This window comes from Dipodomys ordii, unplaced genomic scaffold, assembly GCF_000151885.1.
Source record: "Dipodomys ordii isolate 6190 unplaced genomic scaffold, Dord_2.0 Scaffold14, whole genome shotgun sequence".
NCBI lineage: Eukaryota > Metazoa > Chordata > Mammalia > Rodentia > Heteromyidae > Dipodomys > Dipodomys ordii.
In genome coordinates this window covers 48,162-75,029 of record NW_012267230.1, presented here as the reverse complement: position 1 = coordinate 75,029, position 26,868 = coordinate 48,162, and the positions used below count along the sequence as shown (strand labels likewise).

Sequence of the window (26,868 nt, the reverse complement as noted above, 5' to 3'; positions counted from 1 at the left end):
TTCCTTCCTTCCTTCCTTCCTTCCTTCCTTCCTTCCTTCTTCCCTCACTCCCTTCCTCTCTCTTTCCCTCCCTCCTTCCTTTCTGCCAGTAATGGGGATTGAACTAAGGGCCTCACACTATTCCTTAGCTTTTTCTATACCTCCACTACCAACTTTTTTGCTGATTAACTTGAGATAAAAGTCTCACAGACTTACCTGGGTGGCCTGGCTTTGAATCTCAGCCCTCAGATCTCAGCCTTTTGAGTAACTGGGATTACAAGTGTGAGCCACCAGTACCTGGCTTCCCCTAACTTCTGAAGGACAGCTATTCTAAACTTAAGCTTTGCCCTTTAAATATACCACTTCTGTCTGTCCATAGCCTTCATACAACTCCAGTCCAGTTTGCATCTTCCACTGTTCTAGCACCTCGGGGTTGAGCGGTTCTCCTCCTGTTAAGCAGTGCCGCAGCTTCTTGAATTTATATCTGGAGAGACAGAGTTGTACTTAGTCTTTGGGGGAAAATCTGATTATTATCTGTAAGATAATTCAGATATTCAAGCAACAACCCAAACAGCTAAGACTGAGTCTTAGGAAAGTTCATTCCACAAATATTTCTTGAATCTCTCTTATATTCTGGGCATTGTTCTAGTCATGTGAAGTGAAGCACATTAGTGATGAATAAATGTTTTCTGAACAAGCTTACATTTTGGAAGGAAGAGGTGAATTTAGTTATCAATGGGATAAAAGTAGAGAAAAATTTTAATGATGATATTAAGTACTCATAAGATAAATGAGTTAACAGCCCACATTAATTGGATAGTTGTCTTGCAGTAAGGACTTTTTGAACACTCTTAGGATTCTCACAACCCCTATTTTGTATATGTGTGTCTGTGCATGTGTGTTGGTCTGGAGCTTGAACTCAGAGTCTAAGATCTGTCCCTGAGCTTTTTGCTCAAGGCACTTGAGCCACAGTTCCTCTTATGGAGTTTTTGGTGGTTATTTGTAGAATAACAGTTTTACAGACTTTTCTGCCCTGGCTGGCTTTGAACCATGATCCTCAGATCTCAGCACAACTTCTATATTACAGATGAGGAATTTGAGGCCTGGGGAAGTTAAAGAACTTGCTAAAGCCTTCACAGATAATAAAATACTGAGTTCTATGTTTTCTACTGTGCATTTAACACTTGTCAGGCTGATCTCATTAGTATGTCTTTTACACCAAATTTCTGTCACAATCCTATGGAGTGACTCAATCTATTTATGGATGGAGTTTATGGAGGTCATCTTGAGTGTACAAGGTCACATGATTAGAAGTGGCAAAGTGCTGTCTATTTGTATTCGAAGCTTGAGTTTTAACTAGTGGGCTTGAGTAAGAAAGCCTGGAACAGCCAAACTTTCATATGAACAAGTCCCAAATGGGAAGAAAGATGTGGATTAGACACAAATTGTGTGTATTTTCCATAATCCTTAAAAATAGCTTTTGAGTTATCCTTGAAATGCAAACTCTCTCTCTCTCTCTCTCTCTCTCTATATATATATATATATATATATAGAGAGAGAGAGAGAGAGAGAGAGAGAGACCAGGAAAAGGGGGAGATTCACATAGGTGCTTTATTCTATTTTATCACACTTCCTGGGCATCTTAAACACTGGTAGGAATGGAAGATGAACAACTTTGCAAATCTCTTATTGGTTCTTTCTTCCTTTCTCTTCTCATTTATGGAATTATAATTTATTCTATGAATGTACACTGAAACTCTCCTGAATGGGTAGTTAATTTGGTTAAACTGAATATAACTTTCAAATCATAAGGGTAATCATAGCTACTCAGGAGGCTGAGATCAGAGGATCAATTACAGTTCAAAGCCAGCCTGGGCAAGGAAAGTCTTTGAGACTCTTATCTCCAATTAACCATCAGAAAAACAGAAGTGGCACTGTGGCTCAAGTGGTAGAATGCTAGACTTGAGCTGAAGAGCTCAGGGACAACATCCAGGCCCAGAGTTCAAGCCCTATGACAGACAAAAAAAAATCATAAGGCTATATTAATTTCTGTCCAAGGCAGTATAAATAGGTTTATTTTTTGTTTTATTTGAGGAGACTGATTCTAAATGAGTGTTTCCAAAAGTGGTACTAGCTAAGGGCTGATGGCTCATACTTGTAATTTTAGCTATTCAGGAGGCTGAGATCTGAGGGTCATGGTTCAAAGTCAGATGAGGCAGGAAAGTCTATGAGACTTTTATCTCCAATTAACAACCAAAAATCTGGGAGTGGAGCTGTGGCTCAGGTGGTAGATGGTAGCCTTGAGCAAAAAAATCCTCAGGGATAGTACCCAGGACTTGGGCACACACAGACACACACACACACTCATACTAAATGAGAATTTTTTTTTGGTGGGGGCGGGGTCCGGTCATGGGACCTGAACTCTGGGCCTGGATGTTGTCCCTCAGTTCTTCAGCTCAAGGCTAGAGCTCTACCACTTGAGCCACAGTGCCACTTCCAGCTTTTTTCTTTTTGCTTATGTGGTGCTGAGGAATTGAACCCAGGGCCTCATGCATGCAAGGCAAGCACTCTACCACTGAGCCACCTTCCCAGCCCTGAGAAAAATTTTTAATGATAGTCCTGAGATTACAGGACTCTGGTAAATGGGAAGATACCTACATTTTCCTAGAGAATAGTCTATTTTATTTTGTGCCAGTCCTGGGGCTTGAACTGAGTGACCTTGTACTTTTGTTTGTTTTGTTCAAGGCTGGTGTTGTACCCCTTGGGCAACACCTCCACTTCTGGCTTCTTTTTTGGTTAACTGGAGGTAAGTATCTCTTGGATTTGTATACTTAGGCTGGCTTCAGACCATGATCCTCAGATCTCAGCCTCATGAGCAGCTAGGATTACAGGCATGAGCCATCAGCATCTAGCTTTAGAGGATGTTTTAAATTGGGATATGATTTTTATTGTCACAGGGCTTTAGAAACAGTTAGTTGCAGTTTGTCCTAGGCTGGATGAAGGCAGATGCAATGCATCTAGTCAGTGTGCTGCTCACCCTCTTTTAGCTAGGATAGTCCCCAGGACACAGAAGTATTTGGTCCAGAATGTCAGTAGTGGGGAGACTGAGAAACCTTGAGCAGTCCTGTGCTGACAACAGGAGTTCCAGGTGATGGCTTCTATTTGTGGCTCAGGTGGAGTATTGTGTTCACGTACCTTTTAAGGTCTTTCTGCACAAGCATCCGGTACACGGTAGGAGCACTGCACAAGGTTGTGATGGGGTAAGTGGTAAGCGTCTGGATGATGGAAAATGACAGACATGTCAGAAGAGGTCTGTTAAAGGGCACAACTCTCATGATCTACTATGAGTGTTGCTCTATCTCATGGAAACTGCTAGGAATAAGAAAACTAAAGCCAGGTGCAGGTGGCTCATGCCTGCAATCCTAGCTACTCAGGATGCTGAGATCTGAGGATCATGGTTCAAAGCCAGCCCAAGCAGGGAAGTCTGTGAAACTCTTATCTCCAATTAACCACCAGAAAACCAAAAGTGGCAGTGTGGCTCAAGTGGTAGAGCGCTCACCTTGAGCTGAAGAGCTGAGGGACAGCGCCCAAGCCCAGAGTTCAGGCCACATGACCAACCAAAAAAAAATTGTTAGACACAGTATGCCCCCAGTTCCTTAAATCAAATAATGACATAGGCATCTTAAAACTGGAGATAATTTAGAGATCTTCTTTCTTTTGGGGGGAGGGGGTCCGGTTGTGGATCCTGAACTCTGGGCCTGGGCGCTGTCCCTCAGCTCTTCAGCTCAAGGCTAGTACTCTACCACTTTGAGTCATAACGCCACTTCCAGCTTTTTTCTTTTTGCTTATGTGGTGCTGAGGAATCGAACCCAGGGCCTCAGGCATGCAAGGCAAGTGCTCTACCACTGAGCCACCTTCCCAGCCCAAGATCCTCTTTCTAACAACTTCCACTGTTCCATTGTGTCACTTAATATATTAGCATTTTGTGTTAAAGTTAATTATTTGGGAGATGTATGTATAGGCTATCTGGATTGCTACAGATCAAGAATCATTTTTGATTTGTAAATGAGCATTTCTACCATATGTATTTAGTTTTTCAATCTATAGAGTTCTCAAAATGTATAGAGTACACACACTGTCTTTGTAAACTAAACTGAATCTTGCCAGATGTGATGGTGCACATCTGTTATACCAGCTACTTGAGAGCTGGAGGCAGGATTATAAATAAAAAGCCTGACTGGGCTACCTAATGAGTTCAAGTCCAGCTTGGGCAACTCATACACGACATTATCTCAAAACAATTTTTTTTTAAAAAGCATACAGGATTACATGTATAGATGCCCAAACAAATTGACTGAAGTATGTTATACTCAGAAGAGGATTCCAATGGCATAACCCCTTTAAACAACTTACTTTAACAAAATGCACACTAAGAAGCTGAAACATGTTGTAGGAGAGGGAGAGGTTAAGGAAAGAATGGACTGTGAGTGGAGAGTGGAAGAATGGGTGAATACAGTCATAATATTTCATGTGCATATGTGAAACTGGAACCAGGTTACTTGAAAGGATGACTGGGGTTGGAAGAGATGGGGAGAATAATGGTTGGGGTAACATTAATCAAGATGCATTGTATCATATCTGACATGTTGAATTGAAACCCTTTTGTATAACTACTTAAAGATAATAATACAGAAAGCTCTGAGGGATGTGGCTTAGTGGTGAGTTCAATTCTCAAGGAATACACAAAACACCTTGTTTTAAACAAATACAAGGTTTTAAACTGCAAAGTAAACTCATCTTCATAAGCCTCTGTAGAACTGATGTAGAGGACTGGGAAGGTGGTTCACTGGTAGAGTGCTTGCCTTGCATGCATGAGGCCCTGGGCTCTATTCCTCAGCATCACATAAGCAGAAAAAAAAATCTGGAAGTGGCACTGTGGCTCAAGTGCTAGAGCACTCACTGTAAGCTGAAGAGCTAAGGGACAGTGCCCAGGCCCAGAGTTCAGGACCCGTAATTGACAAACATAAAAACAAAAAAAAACAGGGGCTGGGAAGGTGGCTCAGTGGTAGAGCGCTTGCCTTGCATGCCTGAGGCCCTGGGTTCGATTCCTAAACACCACATAAGCAAAAAGAAAAAAGCCGGAAGTGGCGCTGTGGCTCAAGTGGTAGAGCCTAGCCTTGAGCTGAAGAGCTGAGGGACAGCGTCCAGGCCCAGAGTTCAGGCCCCATGACCGGACCCCCACAAAAAAACAAAAACAAACAAACAAACAAAACTAATATAGAGACGGTAGTTCTAATGTTACTCTACATTTCTCTTAAAGCTCATCAAGTTCCTGGGTGCCAATGGCTACTCAGAAGGCTGAGCCCTGAGGATAGTGGTTTGAAGCCAACCACGGCAGATAAGTATATGAAATAGTGGTTTGAAGCCAACCACGGCAGATAAGTATATGAAACTCTTATCTCCAACAAACTACTCAGAAAAAGCCAGAAGTGGAGCTGTGGCTCAAGTGGTAGAGCACAAAGAAGCTCAGGGACAGTGCTCAGGCTGAGTTCAAGCCCAAGACAAAAGAAAGAAAGAAAGAAAGGAAAGAAAGAAAGGAAAGAAAGAAAGAAAGAAAGGAAAGAAAGAAAAGAAAGAAAGAAAGAAGAGAAAAAAAGACCCTTAAGCCATCTTGTCAGACAAGTTAGAAAACTAACAGAGTGAACATTGCTTTATTTTCACACGTGTGGTGCATAATTAATCATCTGTATTTTGTTAAGCTTAATTGATTTTTCATGGGTAAGAAATAACTGGCTGAAATCACATTTTTCTAAAGGTTAGTTATCAAATATCTCAATCTAGTTATTTCTGGTAAAAAGTAAGTTCATGCCTGGTTTCTGGAAGAGTACTAGGGCCTGCAAATTAAAATGGGATGTATAGTGTTTAGAGAGGAGGGAAAGAGAGAATAGATACAATGACCCCCCTCCACCACCAGTTTCTTCCATAAGGAATTTAGACAAATCAACTATTGTCTTTTTCCCCCCTACTGAATCAGAAACAAAATGTTTGCTAAAATTTAAGACTTCTATTATTTAGAACAAAGCTCCTAAGCAGCCACATTTTAGTGATGTTAGTAAATCCTGAACAGTGTGAAGCAAAATATGTATTTTGTACTGATCAGTTTTGTGGGGTGATCTCTTTCCACTCTGTTAAATATATCCAGAAACCAGATCTCTAGAGGCTATTCTGAAGCATCATTTCCATGTGGTTTTTGTGAGAGAAAGGAGGTCTTCTAGAGATTATGTAAATAGAGGTAAATACGTACATCTAGGAAGGTGTTAGTGTCAAACTGGACCATCTGGTGCACAAAAACACAGGCACCCCGAAGCCAGGAAGAAAATACACTACCAATGGCAGCTTTGATCCAGCCTGTATCAGACATATTCCACATGATATCTGAGGACTTCAAGTCTAACCAGTACCTAAGTGATACACAGAGGCAGCAAAACAGCAAAAATAAATTATGAGTATGTCTTCTGTTTATTATAGATTTAAACATACTATATTGTATTACAATATAATATAGAGCATTATAATATATAGTAGTAATATATGTATGTTTGTATATTCTACGTATTTGTATTATGGCACACAATATTATCTATTTATCTGTAATTATACACAATATATTATATATTATGGTTTTGGATTTTTTTGTTTTGTTTTTGGTCAGTTGTGGAGTGGGAACTCAGCACCTAGGTACTGTCCCTGAGCTTTTCCTACTCAAGGATAGTGCTCTACCACAGCTCCACGTCTGGTTTTCTGGTGGTTAATTGGAGATAGGAGTTTCACAGACTTTCTGCCCAGACTGGCTTTGAACCTGGATCCTCAGATCTCAGCCTCCTGAGTAGCTAGGATTACAGGTGTGAGCCATCAGCACCTGGTGATATTAGGTATTTATAATATAGATAAGATATGCTATAACATATAAGACATTATACACTTTTTTATAGATAATATATTTACACATTTATATTGTAATTTATATTATAATTGCATATGTATATGTAATGTTTAATTATATATTATAGTTATATATGTATATAAATATACTGATATATACAAAGATAAAAAGAAATGTGTATGATTCTATTTCTCACTTGTCTTAGAGTTTTTAGAATCCTATGTGTTTTGGGAGTGGAATGCGAGACTGAATTTGGCATAATTTTGTCAGTTTGTCCATTGAAGAAACAGGTCTTTATTGAGCAATTTAGGATATACTAGGCATATATCTTCCGGTGAGCAAGATAGACTAAATCTCTTAGTGTAGAGGGACAGGAGGGAATAGTATGCAATAAGGTAAATTAAGTATATTAAAAATATTATAATTTCAAGAACTGATAAACAAAGTGATATGAGGAAAATAAAACAGAGCAATGTCCGAGTTTTAGATAGCCTTTCTTTTAGGAAGTCCCTCTGGATAGACTTTTATTTTTTCTGTAATGAGAAGAGAATGTCAGACATGCTATTATGGGATTGAACCAAAGTTGAATGATAAGTTTTTGCTTGTTCTAGTGCATAGATGGCACTATATTTACTGAGCCAGGGTGGAGCAAAGACCTAAAGGGTTCTGTTTTATAGATGGTATATCCACTCAAGGAAAGGTATCAGGTAGGCAGGATTAGCTTAAGAGAAAGTTTATTAAAAACAAACATTTTCTCCCTACCTTCCGCAAAGGGCATACCCAATACCAAGGCTACTCTGTGAGTGCTGAGCCATCTTAGGGGAGCCCGTGGTTCCACTGGTGAAATAAATGGCCATTGGTTCTTGACTTCCTGTCTCCACACAGCTGTGCTCTTCAGAAGCAGATCTGCAAAATATGGACCCCAAAATGGTGGCTGAAAATGCCGGTATCAGTTTGACTTTGCTATTGCTTTTCTTCTGCTACTTTAACCCTTTTGTAACCACAAGATAGTTAATAGAACTGAACCTAGTTCGAAGTTTTGCCAGGTGCTAGTGGCTCATGCCTGTATTCTGTATTCTCCTACTCAGGAGGCTAAGATCTGAGGATGGTGGTTTGAAGCCAAACAGGGCAGAAAAGTCTATGGCAATCTGATTATCTCCAATTAACCAGCAAAATGTTGGAAGTAGAGGCTTAAGTGGTGGAGACCACCAGTCTTGAGTGAAAAAGCCAAGTGAGCATGTGAGGCTGTGAGTTCAAGCCCCAGTACCAGAATCCCCACCCCTACCCCAGCAAAAAAAAGTCCCAAGTTTTCCTGAAAGTTTTTATTTGTGTGTATGTGTGTGTGTGTGTGTGTGTGTGTGTGTGTGTGTGTTTGAACTCAGGGCCTAGGCGTTGTCCCAAGTAATCCTCAGATCGCAGCCTCCTGGATAGCTAGGATTACAGGTGTGAGCCACCGATTTTTAAGATATCTTAGAAGGAACTTTGAAAATTAGTGCCAAGTTTAGTAGCTTAAGTTTTTTTTTTTTGATCTGGTCGTGGGGCCTGAACTCTGGGCCTGGGCGCTGTCCCTCAGCTCTTCAGCTCAAGGCTAGCGCTCTACCACTTGAGCCACAGCACCACCTCTGGCTTTTTTCTTTTTGCTTATGTGGTGCTGAGGAATCGAACCCAGGGCCTCAGGCATGCAAGGCAAGTGCTCTACCACTGAGCCACCTTCCCAGACCATAGCTTAAGTATTTTTTAAGCTTATCTTCCTATAGACCAAATAGGTAGCCAAGGTAACTTTCAATATTAATTTTACAAAAGGATATGCATTTAATTTCTTTAATTTTTTTCCTAAGTATGTTTTAATCTGTGAATAATAATAAAAAAACAGCATTAAGCTAGGTGCCAGTGGCCTACTCCTGTGATATTAGTTATTCAGGCAGCTGAGATTTGTGGTTTAAAGCCAGCCAGGGAAGGAAAGTTTATGAGATTCTCAGCTCCATTTAGCCCCCAAAGTAAAAGTTAGAAGTAGAGCTGTGGCTCAAGAGTGCTAGCCTAGAGCAAAAAGTCTCAGGGATAGCACCTTAGCACATAGCACCTTAGAACTGAGTTCTAGCCCTAAGGCCAGCACAAATAAACAAAGAAAATGAAAAAGCTTTTAGCAATGAGATATGATCCATGGCTGCTTTGAAATTATGTCATTCTAAAGTTCTTTAAAGGAAGATTTTCTCCATCTTGAAAACTACTCCAAAGGGGCTGGGAAGGTGGCTCAGTGGTAGAGAGCTCGCTTTGCATGCCTGAGGCTCTGGGTTCAATTCCTCAGCACCACATAAGCAAAAAGAAAAAAGCTGGAAGTGGTGCTGTGGCTCAAGTGGTAGAGCGCTCGCCTTGAGCTGAAGAGCTGAGGGACAGCGCCCAGGCCCAGAGTTCAGGCCCCACGACTGGACCCCCCCCCCAAAAAAAGAGAACCACTCCAAAGATACAGATTTCAATTGAAATTCATGTAATTGTAGAGCCCTTTTCCTTTTGGGACACTTTTAAAATGTCTTAGAGACTCAATCGAACATTGCAGCATTATTTTGGGTAGGAGTTGCTTAAATTAGGGTGTTTGCTGTTCACAGAATGACTAAAATAGCTGGGATAAGGAAAAAACAGAAAACTTCAACTTATATGTACTTGAAAAAACTCACCCTTTAATATTTTTGAGCATTTGTATAATATGTAAAAGCACAGGTATATCATTTTAAAGTAAATAAATGTGTTAAGGGAATGTGTTAACATATTTCATTGACATTTGTGCATATTATAATAAACTGGAAGCCACTACCTTAGGAATCATTTCAGTGTTGGATCACTTGCTAATAATAATAGTAGTTACAATTTAGTACTTAGTAATTATGGAGTAATTTTTTGTGTGCTGGTACTGGGGCTTGAACTCAGTGCTTGCTTACCTTGCTCACTCAAGTGCTCTTGCTTAGCTTTTTCATTCAAGTGCTCTACTGCTTGAGCACATACATCCACTTCTGACTTTTTGCTGGTAAGCAGAGATAAGAATCTCACAGACTTTTCCTCCCAGACTGTTTTCAAACTATAATCCTCAAATCTCAGCTTCTTGAGAGTTTTACAGATGTAAACCTTCTACACCCAAGTGATAACTTTTTGTTAAGGATCATGTGGAGCATTTGTCATGGTCTATCATATTTGATTCTGCTACAGCTTCATGCACTAGATACTACTGTTACCTTTATTTTTTTGTTTTTGTCAGCTGACTCTGAACTCTGGGCCTGGGCACTGCCCCTCAGCTCTTCAGCTCAAGCTAATGCTGTATCACTTGAGCCACAGTGCCACTTCCAGCTTTTTCTGCTTATGTGATACTGAGGAATTGAACCCAGGGCCTCATGCGTGCAAGGTAAGCACTATACCACTGAGCCATCTTCCCAGTTACCTTTATTTATTTATTTCTTTTTTGGGTCTGGTCTTGGGGCCTGAACTCTTGGCCTGGGCGCTGTCCCTCAGCTCTTCAGCTCAAGGCTAGCACTCTACCACTTGAGCCACAGCGCCACTTTTGGCTTTTGTTCTTTTTGCTTATGTGGTGCTGAGGAATCGAACCCAGGACCTCAAGCATGCAAGGCAAGCGCTCTACCACTGAGCCACCTTCCCAGCCCCCAGTTACCTTTATTTTATAGAGGAGTTACACACAATATAGAAGTGTTATTTGACTTAATTAAGGTTTATAAAAGACACAAGGAGGATTTTTTTAAAAAAAGTAACCAGGTGCTGGTAGCTCATGCCTGTAATCCTAGCTGCTAGAGAGCCTGAATTATGAGAATCATGGTTTGAAGCCAGCCCAGGCAGAAATGTCCATGAGACTCTCATCTCTGATTAATCGCCAATTAATCACCAGAAAACTCGAAGTGGAGCTTTGGCTCAAGTGGTAGAGAGCTATCCTCAAGAACAAAAGCTCAGAGACAGTGCCCAGGCCCTGAGTTTAAAAAGTAATAAAAAGAAAGGAAAGAAAAACCTATTTGACATCTCCTTGAAGCATAACACTATCAATCTTTTTCTTTTTTGTTGTTGTTGGTGGTGTGGGGCTTGAACTCTCAGGGCCTGAGATACTGTCCCTAAGCTTTTTTTGCTCAAGGCTAGTGCTCTATTACTTTGAGCCACCGAGCCACTTCCAGTTTTCTGGTGGTTAATTGGACATAAGAGTTTCACAGACTTTCCTGCCCATGCTGTCTTTGAACCTCTATCCTCAGATCTCAGCCTCCTGAATAGCTAGAATTACAAATGTGAGCTACCAGTGCCTGGCCTCTATTTTTTTTTTTTTTTTTACAGCTTAGGAAGCACTTTTTCCAAGTATCAGCTTATTTTATCTTTTAAACTAAACTAGATGTGTGTAGCATAATAACCTCATTTTACACAGGAAGAAAACTGAAGCTAACGTCTTTGTTTATTCATAAGTGAATAAATAATTGATTTATTTAATAATTTTTTCCTAAGCACTCAGGGATGTGTAGTTAGTTCCTGGGGATAAAGTGATCAACAAAACAGACAAAGCCTTTATTTTTTTTAGAGCATATAGTTTAGGGCAGGAGTTGGTAAATATTTTTTATTAAGCATCACCAAATATTTAGGATTTATGAACCCTAGATGTCTCCGCTGCAAGTACTCAACTCTGCTGTTATAACAAAAGCAATCTTGAACATTGTGTATATATATATATATATGTATATATTTATGTTCACACACATATATATATGTGTGTGTGTATTTTATATATATGAATTACGTATAAATATATATGCATATATATATATATATGCACAGCTGTGGTCAAATAAAGCTTTATTTACAAAAACAAGTATTAGGCCAGATTTAGCCTCTAGGCCCTAATTTATGGATCCCTACTCTAGAGGGAAAAACAAAATCTAAGGGAGCAAACAATTGGACTTGATCATTTAGGTAATGAGAATGCTGTGAAGAAAACAAGAGTGTGATGTGATAGAAGGCCTTGTAATTCTACTCTGGTTATGTTATTCAGGAAAACCTTCAGGATACAGCATTTGAACTAAAATCTTTCATTTCCTTTCCTTTTTCTCTCCCTTTCTTTCTTTCTTTCTTTCCTTCTTCCTTCCTTCCTTTCTTTTTCTTTTTTCTTTTTGCTTATGTGGTGCTGGGGAATCGAACCCAGGACCTCATGCATGCAAGGCAAGGCTCTACCACTGAGCCACCTTTCCAGCCCCTTCTTTCTTTCTTTTTTTTCTTTCTTTCTCTATCTCTCTTTCTCTCTCCCTCATTCCCTCCCTCCTTCCCCCTTTCTTTCTCTCTCTCCTTCCTTCCTTCCTTCCTTTTTTTCTTTATTTCATTCTTCCTTTCACTGGGACTCAAACTTAGTTCCTGACACTTCTAATCTGACATCAAGAAACAACCATGAAAAGGAGTAGGGAAGAGTATTCCAGGCCTAAGAAACAGATGGTGCAAAGGGCATATTTGAGGAATAGAGCATGGTAGATGTGGTTCAGGAGTTAAACCACGATCAGATAGTTATCACAGGCCACAGGAGGAAGCAGAAAAACTGGCACTGAGATATATCCCTTCTTTCTGCCTATAAATCATTTTATCAGGCAATTCTCTTCTTGGGGAAGGAGTCCAGATCAACTCATAGTGTTGCTGAGTCTTTGGGCAAATAGACTCTGAGATGTAGCTGTGATTTGTACTGTTGCTGGTCCTACAGAGGCTGGGGAAAATACTCACTGAAATAGGTCCTGGAAGTTGAGCCATCCATGGTGGCTTTGTGGAGACACCAGGAGTTTAGTCTTCAGGTTAGGGCACTCTGATGCAATGGACTCCACTGCTTGGGCCATCTCTTCACTGGCCACAATGCACTTGGCCTTGGATACTTTCAGTCGGTAGAGGATGTCTTTTGCTGTCAGCTGGGTTGTTCCTGGCATGAAGACAAGCCCTGTGAAGGATAGAGATCTCTGAGCTGAACAGTACTGCTGTCCATAGTATATGTCTGTGGATTATGGGAAACTTGGGCTTTGGACCTGGGTGAGGAGAAAGCTCAGAATGTAGCCATCATCTAATCCTGCTTGGTCTTCAGGGACATTCCACAGGACCCTGATCACTAGGAAACTTTTAGATTACTGGCTTTGGAGTCTGACAGACCTGGGTTTAATCTTAGCCTTAGTATCTTTTTCACCTTTATTTCTCTGTGCCTTTCTTACTTCATCTATAAAATGGGTAAAATTGTGGCTTCTGGCATACAGGGGACATTATAGTGGTTGAGTATTAATATGTAGCATGTTAATGTAATATTTGAATAATTATTAAGCAACACTTAAATAGCACTTTGCACCTTGTGACACATCCTCACAAATACCATTTCATTCAGTTCTCTCAACCAGTAGGCTCCAAAGTGAGTTTTGCAAGAAAATCCATTGAAAATTAAAAATAAAACAAGAGAACATCAAGAAATTATTGATAACAGGATTTTTAAAAATGTTGTTAGCTTTTTGTATGTTTTATAATACTATATCAGTACAGCAGAATAATATTGGAAGATGTGTCCAGAAGTTTTACTGGCAAATTTTGCACTCTGATATGCTCAGAAGACTACTGTTCTAAGCAGTCCTAACAAGTCCATGCAATTGTTCTTTGGTAGAACATGAGATTTGGCATACCTGATAAGTGGTAGAACCAGCTCTCAGATCTTTAGATCCCAGAGGTTTAACAACACAGAAAAATGCCTAAAGTATATGACTATATTTAATGTATCTTCCTTTCTCACTTCTTTTTAAACTGGCTGTAGATAGCCCTGGTGTCAATGTACCAGTTCCAAGGAGATGATAAATGGCAGAGTTAGATATTAGACAGAAAAGAAGTTTGTACTTTTGAAGTAAATCAATGAGAAGCAATGGCATTACAGGTAACTACTACCTTGTACTGAACACTCACTGAATGCATGGTATTTTACTATAAACTAGTAACAACTCATCCAAGGATTGTACATTTCTTTTTTCTTTTTTTGCCAGTCCTGAGGCTTGAACTCAGGGCCTGGGAACTGTTCCTCAGCAATTCAGGTCAAGCACGCTATCATTTGAGCCACAGCTCCACTTCTGTCCTTTTCTGTGTATGTGGTCCTGAGGAATCGAACCCAGAGCTTCATGCACACTAAGCATCACCCCCAGCCCTCACCCAAGGGTTGTAAAGTCAGTAAGGTGGCAAGAGCCAGAATTCAAAGACATATTTTCCTGGGCTGTATACTTACTTATTTCATGGTAGGTTTCCTGAAGTTAGCTAAATAGGAAGATGTGTAGTTACATTTCTAGGAAGGGGACTGTTAATGAATATATATTTTTAAAATTTTTAGATAGTATTCCCTCTTGGTTAATAAATATGTGAAGATAGGAAAATTGATTAAGAAAACATCTTAGAAGAAGGTGCCAGTGTCTCATGTTTGCAATTCTACTTACTCAGGAGGGTGAAATCTGAGGATCACAGTTCCAAGCCAGTCCAGGCAGATAAATACAAGAGGCTCTTATTTCCAATTAACCGGTTAAAAGCCAGAAGTCAAGGTCTGGCTCAAGTGGAAGAGCATCAGCCTTTAGCGAAAATGCTAAGTTAGAGTATAGGGACCTGAATTCAAGACTCAGTATTGACACAAAAACAAATAATCCCCTCAAACTCTGACATGTACTCACAAATGGACATGTTTGATCAAAACTCTTTCGTACAATGACTTAAATATTAAAAAAAAAGTAAGGGACTGTGTTCAGGCCCTGAGTTCAAGCTTCAGTGACAGTACACACGTAAAAGAAGACAAAAATAAGATTGGCATTTTTTTCAGTTCATAAAATGCTTATTTATTGTTTCTGACTTGACTCATGACTCAGGAAATACAAAACTTAAACATTAAAAAAGATTATGCAATGTTTACTCAAGTATAAATATAAAATATTGTAATTCTAGCTACTCAGGAGGCTGATCTGAGGATTGTGGTTCAAAGCCAACCCGGGCAGGAAAGGTCATGAGACTTTTTATTTCTAGAAAACTGGAAGTAGCTCTGTGGCTCAAGTGGTAGAGTGCTCTCCTTGAGCTGAAGAACTCAGGGACAGTGCCCAGGCTCAAAGTTCAAGCCCTATGACCAAAAAAAGAAAAAGAATATATATATATATATATATATATATATATATATATAATATTATGTATCTTAAAAATCACTTACATCTTACAAATCAGTACCAGGACTTAAATCCAAGACTTTGCACTTTCTAGGCAAATACTCTACCACTTGAATCACATCCTCAGTCCCACCACTTTTTCTTTTTTGTTTTTTTTTTTGGTTGGTCATGGGGTTTGAGCTCTGGGCCTGGGCGCTGTCCCTCAGCTCTTCAGCTTAAGGCTAGCACTCTACCACTTGAGCCACAGCTCCACTTCCGGCTTTTTCTGCTTATGTGGTACTGAGGAATCGAACCCAGGGCCTCATGCATACGTGGCAAGCGCTCTACCACTGAGCCACCTTCCCAGCACCACCACTTTTTCTTAATGACTAATAAATAATTAATCTCCTGGGTGGATTTGTGATGTGGTTGTGGTCAATGGAAGATCTCCAGCTTGGGGACTGGGAGACTATGTCTAGTGGATTTCAGATAGCAAATATTTTAGGCTTTGTTGCCTACACCTCACAGTTATATTAATGTTTTTGCCCATATGCTATATAGTACAAGTCATCTCAATATTAATAAAAAAGATTTAATAATTACAAGCTAGAAGACAGTATTTTCAGCTGCATGCTTTACATTTGAGATGTGTGCGTGTGTTGTTTGTGCTGGTCCTGGAGTTTGAACTCAGGGTCTGGGCACTGTCTTTGAGCTTCTTTTTGATGCAAGCTAGTGCTCTTCTACCCCTTGAGCCATGTCTCCAGTTCCAGCTTATTTTTCAGTAGTTTACGAGACATAGAATCTCACAAACTTTCCTGCCTACTCTGGCTTTGAATTGAGATCCTCAGATCTCAGCCTCCTGAGTAGCTAGGATTACAGATGTGAGCCACTAGCACCTGGATACATTTGAGTTTTTGATGGTACCAAGGTTTGAACTTAGGGCCTCAAGTTCTTGCTCAGGTTTTCTTTCTCACAGCTGATACTCTATCACTTCAGCTATACCTCCAACCTGGCTTTTTTGCTGATTAATTAGAGATAAAGTCTTGCAGGTTTTTCTGCCCAGCTGGCTTTGGACCACAAGTCTCAGATCTCATACTTGAGAAGCTAGGATTACAGCTAAGAGCTATTGGCTTCCAGCTTAATTGAGTGTTTTGAGTATCACCTTGTGTTTGGTTTTCATAATATGTATAAGTTCATTTAAGTACTATTAGAGATGTATTTTTATGACAAACTACCCTAATTTACTCCCAACTTACAATGGATTTCACATTTTAAGTTCGCTGTTGTAGTAATGCAAAAAATTTAAATAACGCCTTTTGATTTATCATATTAGTAGCAAATCAATTTTCAGTACTATTATGAAATTCTTTTTTTGAAATTCTTATTAGGTTAATAGTATGATTTTATTGTCTCACGATAAATTTGATAAATATAATTAATATTTTGATAAATATAATTAATGATCAAGGACAATATGTAAATGAATGATCATGGCCATATCAAAACTTTATAAAAACAGATTATTGGTTTATAGGACCTGGTTTGCTGATTCTGCTGTAAAGGAAAAAAATTTACTTGGGATACATTATATTGCTACTTTGGGATGAAGTGTATAATTGAATATGTTAATCTTTTTGTGGAAAGGAATGGAGTTTTTTTTTTTTTGGGTCCGGTCATGGGGCCTGAACTCTGGGCCTGGGCGCTGTCCCTCAGCTCTTCAGCTCAAGGCTAGCACTCTACTACTTGAGCCACAGCGCCACTTCCAGCTTTTTTCTTTTTGCTTATGTGGTGCTGAGGAATCGAACCCAGGGCCTCAGGCATGCAAGGCAAGCGCTCTACCACTGAGCCACCTTCCCAGCCCCAGGAATGGAGTTTTTTAAGCTGAGGTCTACATTTGTTCATATTCTCACAAATCAAGGAATTCTAAAATATCTCTTCTTTATGTATTTTCTTTCTTTCTTTCTGCATTTTTTGGGAGGGGTAGGAGGTGTTGGTCATGGGGCTTGAACTCAGGGCCTGGGCACTGGCCCCAAGGGGTTTTTTTTGTTTTGTGTTTTTGTTTTTTTGCTCAAGGCTAGTGTTCTACCACTTTGAGCCACAGCTCACTTCCAGTTTTCTGGGGGTTAATTGGAGATAAGAGTCTCACAACTGGGGGTTGGCACTGACCTGTCCGCATGCAAGCCACATTGATAAGCCACCATTCTGGGATTCTGGGTAGAATCACAGCCACTCGGTCTCCTCTCTGCAGGTTGCAAGGCTTGGTGAGCACATTGGCAGCCTTTCGGGATAAGGTACTAAGGTCTCTGAAGCTCCATTTCACCTCGTCTCCTTGGCCATTCACCCACCACAGGGCTGGGTTGGCTGGTCTCTCCCCAGTCTGGCCCGATGACATATGGAGAAGAGAAAAAAAAGTTGCTATGGTTTGGAAGTGTCATCGAAAAGCCCACTTATTAAAAGCTTGATTCTACCACCTCCTAATAATCTGTGGCACTAGAGTCCAAGCTGGGGCCTAGAGGGAGGGAGTTAAGTTGTTGGGAGTCATGCTCTTGCAGGGGATGTGGGATCCTAGACTCTTCCTTTTTCTTGCTCACTTTGCTTCCCAGCTACCCTGAAGTGATCTGGCCTTCTCCCCCATACATTCCTCCCACAAGGTACTATGCTGTTACAGGCCCAAAGCGGCTGGGTCAAGCAGCCAATGACTAAAACCTCTAAAACTGTGAGCCAAAATAAAGAACTCTTTCTTTTAGGTTGTTTATCTCAGCTATTCTATCCCAGTGATGGACAGCCAACTAATACAGAAGGCCTATATGTCTGGTTATCACATAGATAAAACACCTGCCATTTCTCCTCCTTAACACCTGTTCCTGTGCAGTCTAGTTTGTCTTTGGGGAAACTATTCCTTACCTATTAAACATAGCCTTGCTGAGACAATTCATCTAGCAGCTTAGGTGGGCATGTAACCAAAGTTGGGCTAATCAAATCCTTTATCCTTGGACTTTGAGTTTTCCAAGAACCAAAAGGTATCAAGCAATTGCAGTAAAATAGTTAATATTTATGAACTTCCCAAACTCCCTGTAGTTTTCCACCCCAATTTGGGGAGCTCTCACATATTTTTCTAATAAATTCCTTTCTTGCTTAAGTTAGATTCTGTTCACCCAAATAACCTTAAGGGGAATACCAAGTTTGATCAGGAACATGACATGTTTTAGTACCTGAAGTTTGAGGTGTAGGTTTTACAGGCAGGGATAGGATAGAGATGGGTATCATTTAATTGATTCCTGGAGGAAGCTTCTCAAGGATCATACAATAGAGTGAGTCACAAGTATTGGAAAAACCTCTGTGCTTGTTGCATTTCATGGGAACATATCATTCCTTCCTCTTCTTCCCATTCCCCCCAGTCTGGAATACCATCCTGCTTGAAAAATACTTCAAAGCACAATTTACGTTTCAGTACATCTGTGAGCTTTCTTAGGCCTCCTTCTTTTCCTCATGATTTTGTCCATGTTCCATATCAGGCAACTCCATTGCCCCTGAATGGTATCATATTACAGATATGTCCTAATATGGGTGTAGACCAGTAAGATCAGGGACTTGGTTCATGTTCTTTTGGAGCTGTGTGATCTTGGATAAGCAGCTTAACTTCTGTGAGGGGATAACTTGTTATCCCCTCATGAAATTATCCCCTCCTTGGCGTAGTTACGGGGATTTGATGAAATATTATAGGTTAGTATTTCTCAATCATTTGATCAGTGTTTCTGCCAGATCTGTCTGCATCTGTACTATTGTGCTTGTTATTTGTCTTTAATTCAACTCATTTGTATATGTCTACTTGAGAAGGGAAATGCATTTAATTAGCACTATAATTGGAAAATCAGCAGTCTTGTTTAAAAAAGGCTGCAGAAATATTTCAGTGAAAGTAAAAGTATCACCATAAATTTTACGTAAAGATTAACAACATTTTTGTGTGTTTGTGTTTGTGTGTCAGTACTGGGGCTTGAATTTAGGGCCTCAAAGGGCTTCACAGTCTTCATTTTTTTTTTTTTTTTTTGCTGAAGTCTGCTGCTCTACCACTTGAGCCACACTTCCTCTTCCAGTTTTTTATTATTGTTATTTTAAGATAAAAGAATCTGGATTTGTCTGCCTAAGATATCTTGGAACTCCGATCCTTAGATCTTAGTCTCCTGTATAGCTAAAATTATAGGCACAAACCACTGGTGCCTGGTAAATTTTTTATTTTTTGAGGCAGGATCTTACTTTGTAACATAAGTTAGCCTCTGCCTCCTGAGTGCTGGGATTGTACATGTACACTACCATTCCTGGCTTGCAATTGATTAACTCCTATCTGCTCTCTCTGTTCAGAAGAGACTTCAGCAATGTAAGGTATGAATGATGCTGATTTTCAAGGACATTTTTCCTCATGTAATTAATAGGAGGACTATTTTAGTGTTCTTGAATATCTTGTGTATTGAGGGCCTAACATCTACTTCTGAACCACAAGTCCCACAGTGCATTTTGATAAGCACTGAAAGGTAAAGTGCTTAGCTCAGTGCTGGCATAGTGTGGGGGAACAGTAAAGAAGGCCCTTTTCCTACTCCAAGATTCTGGAAGGCATGCTTGCTTGATTCTTGTCGCTCTCTGATTCTTCTCCAATTATTCCAATGATTACTATACTGATAAAACTAAAGCTGAAATTACTACCTTTTTTTTTTTTGTTGTTGTTGTTTTTTGGGTCCAGTCATGGGGCCTGAACTCTGGGCCTGGGTGCTGTCCCTCAGCTCTTCAGCTCAAGGCTAGCGCTCTACCACTTGAGCTACAGCGCCACTTCCGGCTTTTTTCTTTTTGCTTATGTGGTGCTGAGGAATCGAACCCAGGGCCTCAGGCATGCAAGGCAAGCGCTCTACCACTGAGCCACCTTCCCAGCCCTGAAATTACTACCTTTTTGGATAAGCCTGTGACCATCTTAAACCCAAAGAGATGTTTTATGGGACTTGGGGAAAAAGAAAGAAAAAACCCTAAGTCTTTTGATTCATCATAGTGGAGGAAGAAGGGAAGGAGTGAAGGAACTAAGGAGGTTCCAGAGAAAGCTGTAAGTAGTTGAGTATCTATGATCACTGAGGAAAGAAGAAGCAAAGTAGAAAACAACAAAAGCTAAGGCAGGCTGGACACCATTGGCTTACACTTGTAATCCTAGCTAGTCAGGAGGCTGAGATCTGAGGATCACAGTTTGAAGGCAGCCCAGGCAGGAAAGTTTGTGAAATTCTTATCTCCAATTAAGCACCGAAAAAACAAAACAAAACAAAAAAAGCCAGAAGTGGAGCTATAGCTCGAGTGGTAGAGCATTATCCTGGAACACAAAAGCTCAGGGACAACACCCAGGCTGAGAATTCAAGCCCCAATACTGGCACCAAAAACAAATCAAAACAAAAGCAAAAAACAACAAGTTAAGGCAAGTAAAAAAAATGAATTAAATAGAAAAGTTGACCACAAAGCAAGGAGAAAAAAGACAGAGATAGGGGAAGCATACAGTGAAGTCCAACCATCATATACCTTCTCTTTTTGTGACCACTGGTCTATCACATCCCCAGCAAAGTTAAAGTTCTTAGGCAGTGACATTTCACAACGATTGATGGCTTCCAAGTCAGCAAGAGCAAGATGTGCCCCAAGTTGATGGTTTCTGTGGAAATGTCTGCCAGCTGGCTTGATGAACCAGCTGAATCTAAATATCTGGTAGTGAAAAAAAATCTTCATGATTCCACAGGACTTTGCTGGTGGAGAAGTACCACGGTCTGTGGGGAAAGATGGGTAGAGGGTATCAGAAAAGATTTGGAAGTTGTCTTGTGGTACTACCTAGCAAGTTGTAAAACTTCTACCTTCAACTCCTTCCTTTGGAGTTGTTGCTCTCAGCCATTGATGGGTTTCCTTGCCATGGACTGTTCCTCTTCTTTTTGTCTATGACCAGAATGAATTCATAAATCACTATAATTCTGGGTGCCAGTGCCTTAAGCCTTTAATCCTAGCTACTCAGGAGACTGAGATTGTGGTTCAAAGCCAGCCTAGGCAAGAAAGTCTGTGAGAGTCCAAAAAAGTTGGAAGTGGAACTGTGGCTCAAGGACCCCAGGACCAGCACACACACACACACACACACACACACACACACATACACACACACACTCATTATTACTATAGAATTGTCAAGTTCAAGTCTTCTGTCTCTACTTTCTCTCCAGCAGTGTTGCCTGGATTGGCATTCAAGGCTCCTTCCAATTGTCTATTTTATTCTTGTATTTATTCCATCTGCTACTTCTTCTGGGTGAATATCTTCTTTCAGTAAAAGTAGTCCATTTACTTTTCATGAATATCCATGAAATCAGGTAACTTGAGGGGGTGAATGGGGTTGGGAGAGATGGGGAAAAATGATGAAAGGAATGGCATTGATCAAGATGCATTGTACTCATGAACTGCCATACTGAATTGAAATCCTCTTGTATGCCTACTTAAAGATAATAAAAAGGGAATATTCATATTCATGTTTACCACTGAGATGTGGCTTGCCATTTCCCTTGATTCTGGTTGCCCTGCCTTCCTCTTCTCTTCAAGCCTCCAATATAATTGGTTAGAAACCTTCAATAACCTGGCTCAGGTATGTTCTGGCTATAAGACGTTACTCCTTAATGAATGATCTCATCTATAAAATGGGAAAATATAAGACCTAACTCCCAGTGTTATTACAAAGGCTTAATAAGAAAATATGTGTAACATGCCTGGCTTGTAAAAAAGAGTTCATTTGTGAACTTCTTATATTTTTAAGATTATTTTCATTAGTGCTATTGTGGGGCAGTTTTCTGAGACAGTCTTCCAATATTAATTAGGAGATCTGGACTTTAATCCCAACTCTTTCAAGATTAGCTTTGTGACATTAGTAAAGCCACTCACCCTTTCTGAACTCCATCTATAATCTAACTTTTTTCCACCTAATTCCATAATCCCCCTTTCCTTTGAATTTCCTTAACTTGGATCATACTACTCATGTGAGACTTATCCAGCTTGTATTATTAATTATTGTTTTTACATAGGTTCTTTGTCTCTGGAACACACCCAGAATGTATAAGCAGAAACAGTATATCAAATTAATAGTATAAACATGACTCAATAAGAAAAGCCAATGTTCATGAAGTTCTTGGTCTAGGCCAGGTCGTTTATGTACCTGATGTTATTCAACACTGATGCCAAATTTATGAGGCTGAAACTTCTTTTATTTCAATTTTGCAGATGAAGAAACAGGCTCATTCAGACTGAAGGACTTGCCCAAGGTCATTCATTTTGTGGTGGCAAGGTCTGAAACGTTAGAGGCTGACTTCAGAGCTTGGTTCATCAATCTTCTTGCTATTGAATCCTTTATGCTACTTTCTTCAATAAAGTTTTCCTCCTACTCTCCTTCCCTCCCTTCTTTCTTTCCTTCCTTTCTTCCTTCTTTCCTTTTCCCCTCCCTTGCTTCCTTCCTTCCTCCCTTCTTTCCTTCCTTTCCTCCTTGTTTTTCATTCAGTGGTACCAGGGTTTGAACTCAAGGTCTCACACTGGCTAGGTTACTATGCTCCCACTGACTCACATCTCCACTGAAGGTTTGAACACCGTCACTTTTTGCCCTTCAGTTCTACTCAGTTGATTTGCATAGAATGGAAAAATCTGCAGGTGCAAAGGGAACCTGGATCTGCAGCATTAGTGACAACTCAACAAAGAACAAATAGTGCAGGAAATGCTTTTGTCTCGTTGTTGTTATCAACCTTTTGGCTGCCCAGCTTCATGTAGATATGTCTATTTGGTACAAATATAATAATTTAGACCCAGAGAGCTATATCTGGCAATGTGGTTGATGTTAAGCTCTCTGTTGTGTCGAGGCAGTAAGCAAGATCATGTATGGAAATATTACAATATGTGTTAATAATTATAATATATATAAAAAATAAATGAGACATACTTCAGTAATTTTTAGGAAATGTGGCAGAGGTATCACAAGAAGAAAGGAATAAAAAAATAAGAGTCGGCTGTACTAATGACTCACTATCTGCCCAAAGTGAGACCCTCATTCTCCTAACACACACACAACACACAGAAAACACACACACAACATACATGTACACACATGCATATGTGATACATTGACATACTATGCACATACATACACTCAAATTCACAGTTATTTCTCTGAATGACTTTTTCCAAGCTGATGAACCTTTCAGGTTTTCATTTTCATTCATCAGTGACAAAACTATATTCACTGGCTAGTTGTGAGCTTTTTATGATACTGGGGACTGAGGACATGGCTATGACCCAATAAATACTGAGCATGAAAAAAATCAAGTGCGATTTATGCTGGAAGACTTTGGCTGTTTGACATACTAAAAATAATACAAAAGCTATTGGATTGGAGCCATTGATATTTACTTCTGCCTGTTCTAATGTCACACCAGTATGCCTGCCACCTGCTACTTTGAAGCATTGTGGGCACCACTTCCATCACTTTAATCTTTCTTGGTTTGGTTTAATAATAAACTGGAAAGATTTCCAAGACATGAGGTATCTAGAGCTCTCTTGCTTCCTGATGCTAAGGAGAATAACATGAAATGATACCAGATAGATTTTCTAATGCAAATCTCTTCTCAGTCTTCTCCAAGTTAAAAGATGATGATTTTCATGAATCATTTTTATTTCCATGGACAAATTTAACATAATAAATCATAAATATATCAACAAATAAAAAATTACAGTATGTAAATAGAATGGAAATGAATACATACTTTAGCATTTTATGTGCTCTATACATGAGCAATGTGAAGTGGGTATTACATAAGCACATGTAATTATTAGTAATCCATACTATCATCTTAAAGAGTAAGATTTTTAATTAAACTATTTTATGATTTTGTCAATAACATGTTTTCTTTTCTGTCTCTTTGATTTGCTTTTGAGTTTTCAGAATAGATTCAGTGCTAATAAGCCTGATAAGACCCTGTACAAGGGAGGTTAATAAAAATATAGCTTGTTAAGACAGTTTTGAGAACATTGTGGTAATATGTATATGGTGCTCAACACTTTGTTGTCACAGCTACCAATGCAGAAAGTGCTTTAATTACCACTTTAAAATATGACATATAAATTGAGAGCTTACCTTTTCTTCTTTATAGAGATAAAAGTCAGTGGACTCTGTCAAGAGGATGGGCCCAGGAGAATTTTGTTGGCCTCACCCTTTCAATAAAATCAACAGAGTGCTCACTTCAGCAGCACATATACTAAAATTGGAACGATACAGAGAAGATTAGCATGGCCCCTGCTCAAGGATGATATACAAATTTGTGAAATAAAGTCAACAGAATATGAATTTCATATTAATTTATGTTTCAAAATAAGACTTACCCATATAATACTTCGAATCCTGAGTTTCTCAAATTTTAAAACATAAAGCCTGGCAAATACATAATGTAATTTGGAATTATATTATGTGTCTCATTAATACAAGTATATAAATACCTTATATAAATATATAGAATTAACCATTGCAATGGTTAAACATGAATTTAAGACATAAAAAGACATGTTGGTGGCTAAAAAAAAAAGAGAAAGCATCAAGGAGACTTTAAGGAGACTACAAAATTGAGGGGCTGCCATTTTGTATTGAGCAGAATTGTTTCCTGACTTGGGATTTTGTGGTAAGTTAATCTGATTCTAGGTTCAAATATAAGAGTTGTTGACAGGTTTAACTGAAATATCATTGTAGAAATTTGAATATAATCACACGAACAAAATAAAATACCTTTAGAAAATTCCTCTGAAGGGCTGCGAGTATGGCTCAGTGGTAGAGTGCTTGCCTACATGCATGAAACCCCAGGTTCAATTCCTTAATACCACATAAACAGAAAAAAACCTGAAGTGGTGCTGTAGCTCAAGTGGTAGAGCACTAGTGTTGAGCCAAAGAAGCTCATACACAATGCCCGGTCCCTGAGTTCAAGCCCATGACAGGCAAAAAAGATAAAAATAAATAAAATAAAATGCCTATGAAAGTAAGAGTTGAACTAAGTAATGTCTAAGGCTTTAGTAACTTCCAGAGTGTTGAAAGAAACATTATCAGTGGAAAAAAATTATTGAGCAATTGAAGACTTATCACATTAATGACATCTATTTGTTATCTTGTTAAATTTTCTCTGCAGTCCTGAAGGAAGGTATTTTACTTCACATACATACAATTATTTTATGTACAAGACAATGGGGGGGCATTAAAAGGAAGTAATTTAGCAGAGGCTGTTCACTTAGCAAGCAGCAGACATTCTAGTCCTCATTTGTTCTCACCAGGTCCAATGAAAGGAAAAGCTATCTCTGATTTTTCTACATTTCTACCAGTCTTTATAGAGTAGAACAGTTCAACTGTCAAAGAGAGACAGTCTTCTTTGCTTAGGTTTTGCAGTGATCCAATTATGGCATTGCAGTGTGCCTCTTTACTGCTGCTGTGCTACAGTCACAGTCATTTTGATGTTCGGACATGCACCTACCTTACTAGCAAAAGTTATTATGGATCCACAAAGATCTTCAGCATCTTCACTCTCAGTTCTGTATCTGGTAGAAAGTTGGTTTTTTGCCCCCTTCTTTTAGGGGCATCTATGTCATTGTGGCTTCAGGTCTCAGAAGTGCAGTTGGGAGGATTGTTATCCTCTGGGAGGAGAGATTTTGTTTCTCTGGACAACCCGTGGTTAAAGAGACAGCAGCTTATAAGACTGTGTAGAGAAAGGAAATACAGGGGCAACCTCCTCTCATGGTTCATTGCCAAACAAAAGCTGAGCCCCAGGAGATTAGTGGATTAGTCTCATTCCTGGAAACAATGATATTGAGATCCATGCAGATCAAATAGTCCATTCCAGAATCTCTTGATATGATTACCAAGTAGTCCAGGACACTGGCATGCTCAGTTATATATATATATATTTTTAATGTTTTTTGGGTCCGGTCCTGGGGCCTGAACTCTGGGCCTGGGCGCTGTCCCTCAGCTCTTCAGCTCAAGGCTAACTCTCTACCACTTGAGCCACAGTGCCACTTCCGGCTTTTGTCTTTTTGCTTATGTGGTGCTGAGACATCGAACCCAGGGCCTCAGGATGCAAGGCAAGCGCTCTACCACTGAGCCAACTTTCCAGGCCTGGTGTAGTGATTCTAAACTGGGCAAAACCTAACGAAGTAGGACAACCAAATAAACCACATTTGAACTGGTTTTTTTGTTTTTGATCTGTCTCAGGACTTGAACTCTGGGCCTGGGCACGGTCGCTGAGTTCTTCAGCTCAAGGCAAGCACTCTACCACTTGAGCCACAGTGCCACTTCTGGTTTTCTGGTGGTTAATTGGAGCTAAGAGCCTCAGGACTTTCCTTCCTGGGCTGGCTTTGAAAAGTAATCCTCAGATCTCAGCCTCCCGAGTAGCTAGGATTATAGGCATTAGCCATCAATGCCTGGATTCACATTTAAACTCTTAACTGATTGATAAGAAGAGATACTGAGAAATCTTTCAAACTTTTGGCTTTTATTGAGCAAATTATTGGCTTTTATTGGGACTATGGTTAAAGGAACAGCACTGTTAAATACATGCCAAAGGTTATTTCATTTTGGAATCATTTGTTTGTCTGAACAAACACAACAAAATAGAAGTACTAATTTTGGCATTATAGTTGTGACAAATGTATAATGATAATGTAAAATATTAACAATGGAATTTGGGTGAAAGCCATAATGGAAGTCTTTATATTGGCTTTGCAACTTTTCTATAAATC

The 26,868-nt window shown here is 39.6% G+C and overlaps 1 protein-coding gene across 1 annotated transcript in view; it reads right to left on the bottom strand.

Annotated features, from left to right (window-relative positions):
* The window catches only part of LOC105982204 (acyl-coenzyme A synthetase ACSM4, mitochondrial), a 35,112-nt gene extending 9,318 nt beyond the window's left edge, over positions 1-25,794 (bottom strand). The window contains exons 1-9 of the mRNA XM_013011738.1: positions 25,608-25,794; positions 24,233-24,353; positions 20,614-20,852; positions 17,233-17,443; positions 12,659-12,866; positions 7,685-7,828; positions 6,284-6,440; positions 3,175-3,254; positions 340-463 (exon numbers count right to left, since the gene is read on the bottom strand). Coding sequence (XP_012867192.1) covers positions 340-463; positions 3,175-3,254; positions 6,284-6,440; positions 7,685-7,828; positions 12,659-12,866; positions 17,233-17,443; positions 20,614-20,814 — 1,125 coding nt within the window. The 5' untranslated portion in view covers positions 20,815-20,852; positions 24,233-24,353; positions 25,608-25,794. The remainder of the gene's footprint in view (positions 1-339; positions 464-3,174; positions 3,255-6,283; positions 6,441-7,684; positions 7,829-12,658; positions 12,867-17,232; positions 17,444-20,613; positions 20,853-24,232; positions 24,354-25,607) is intronic.
* Positions 25,795-26,868: the final 1,074 nt, after the last annotated feature.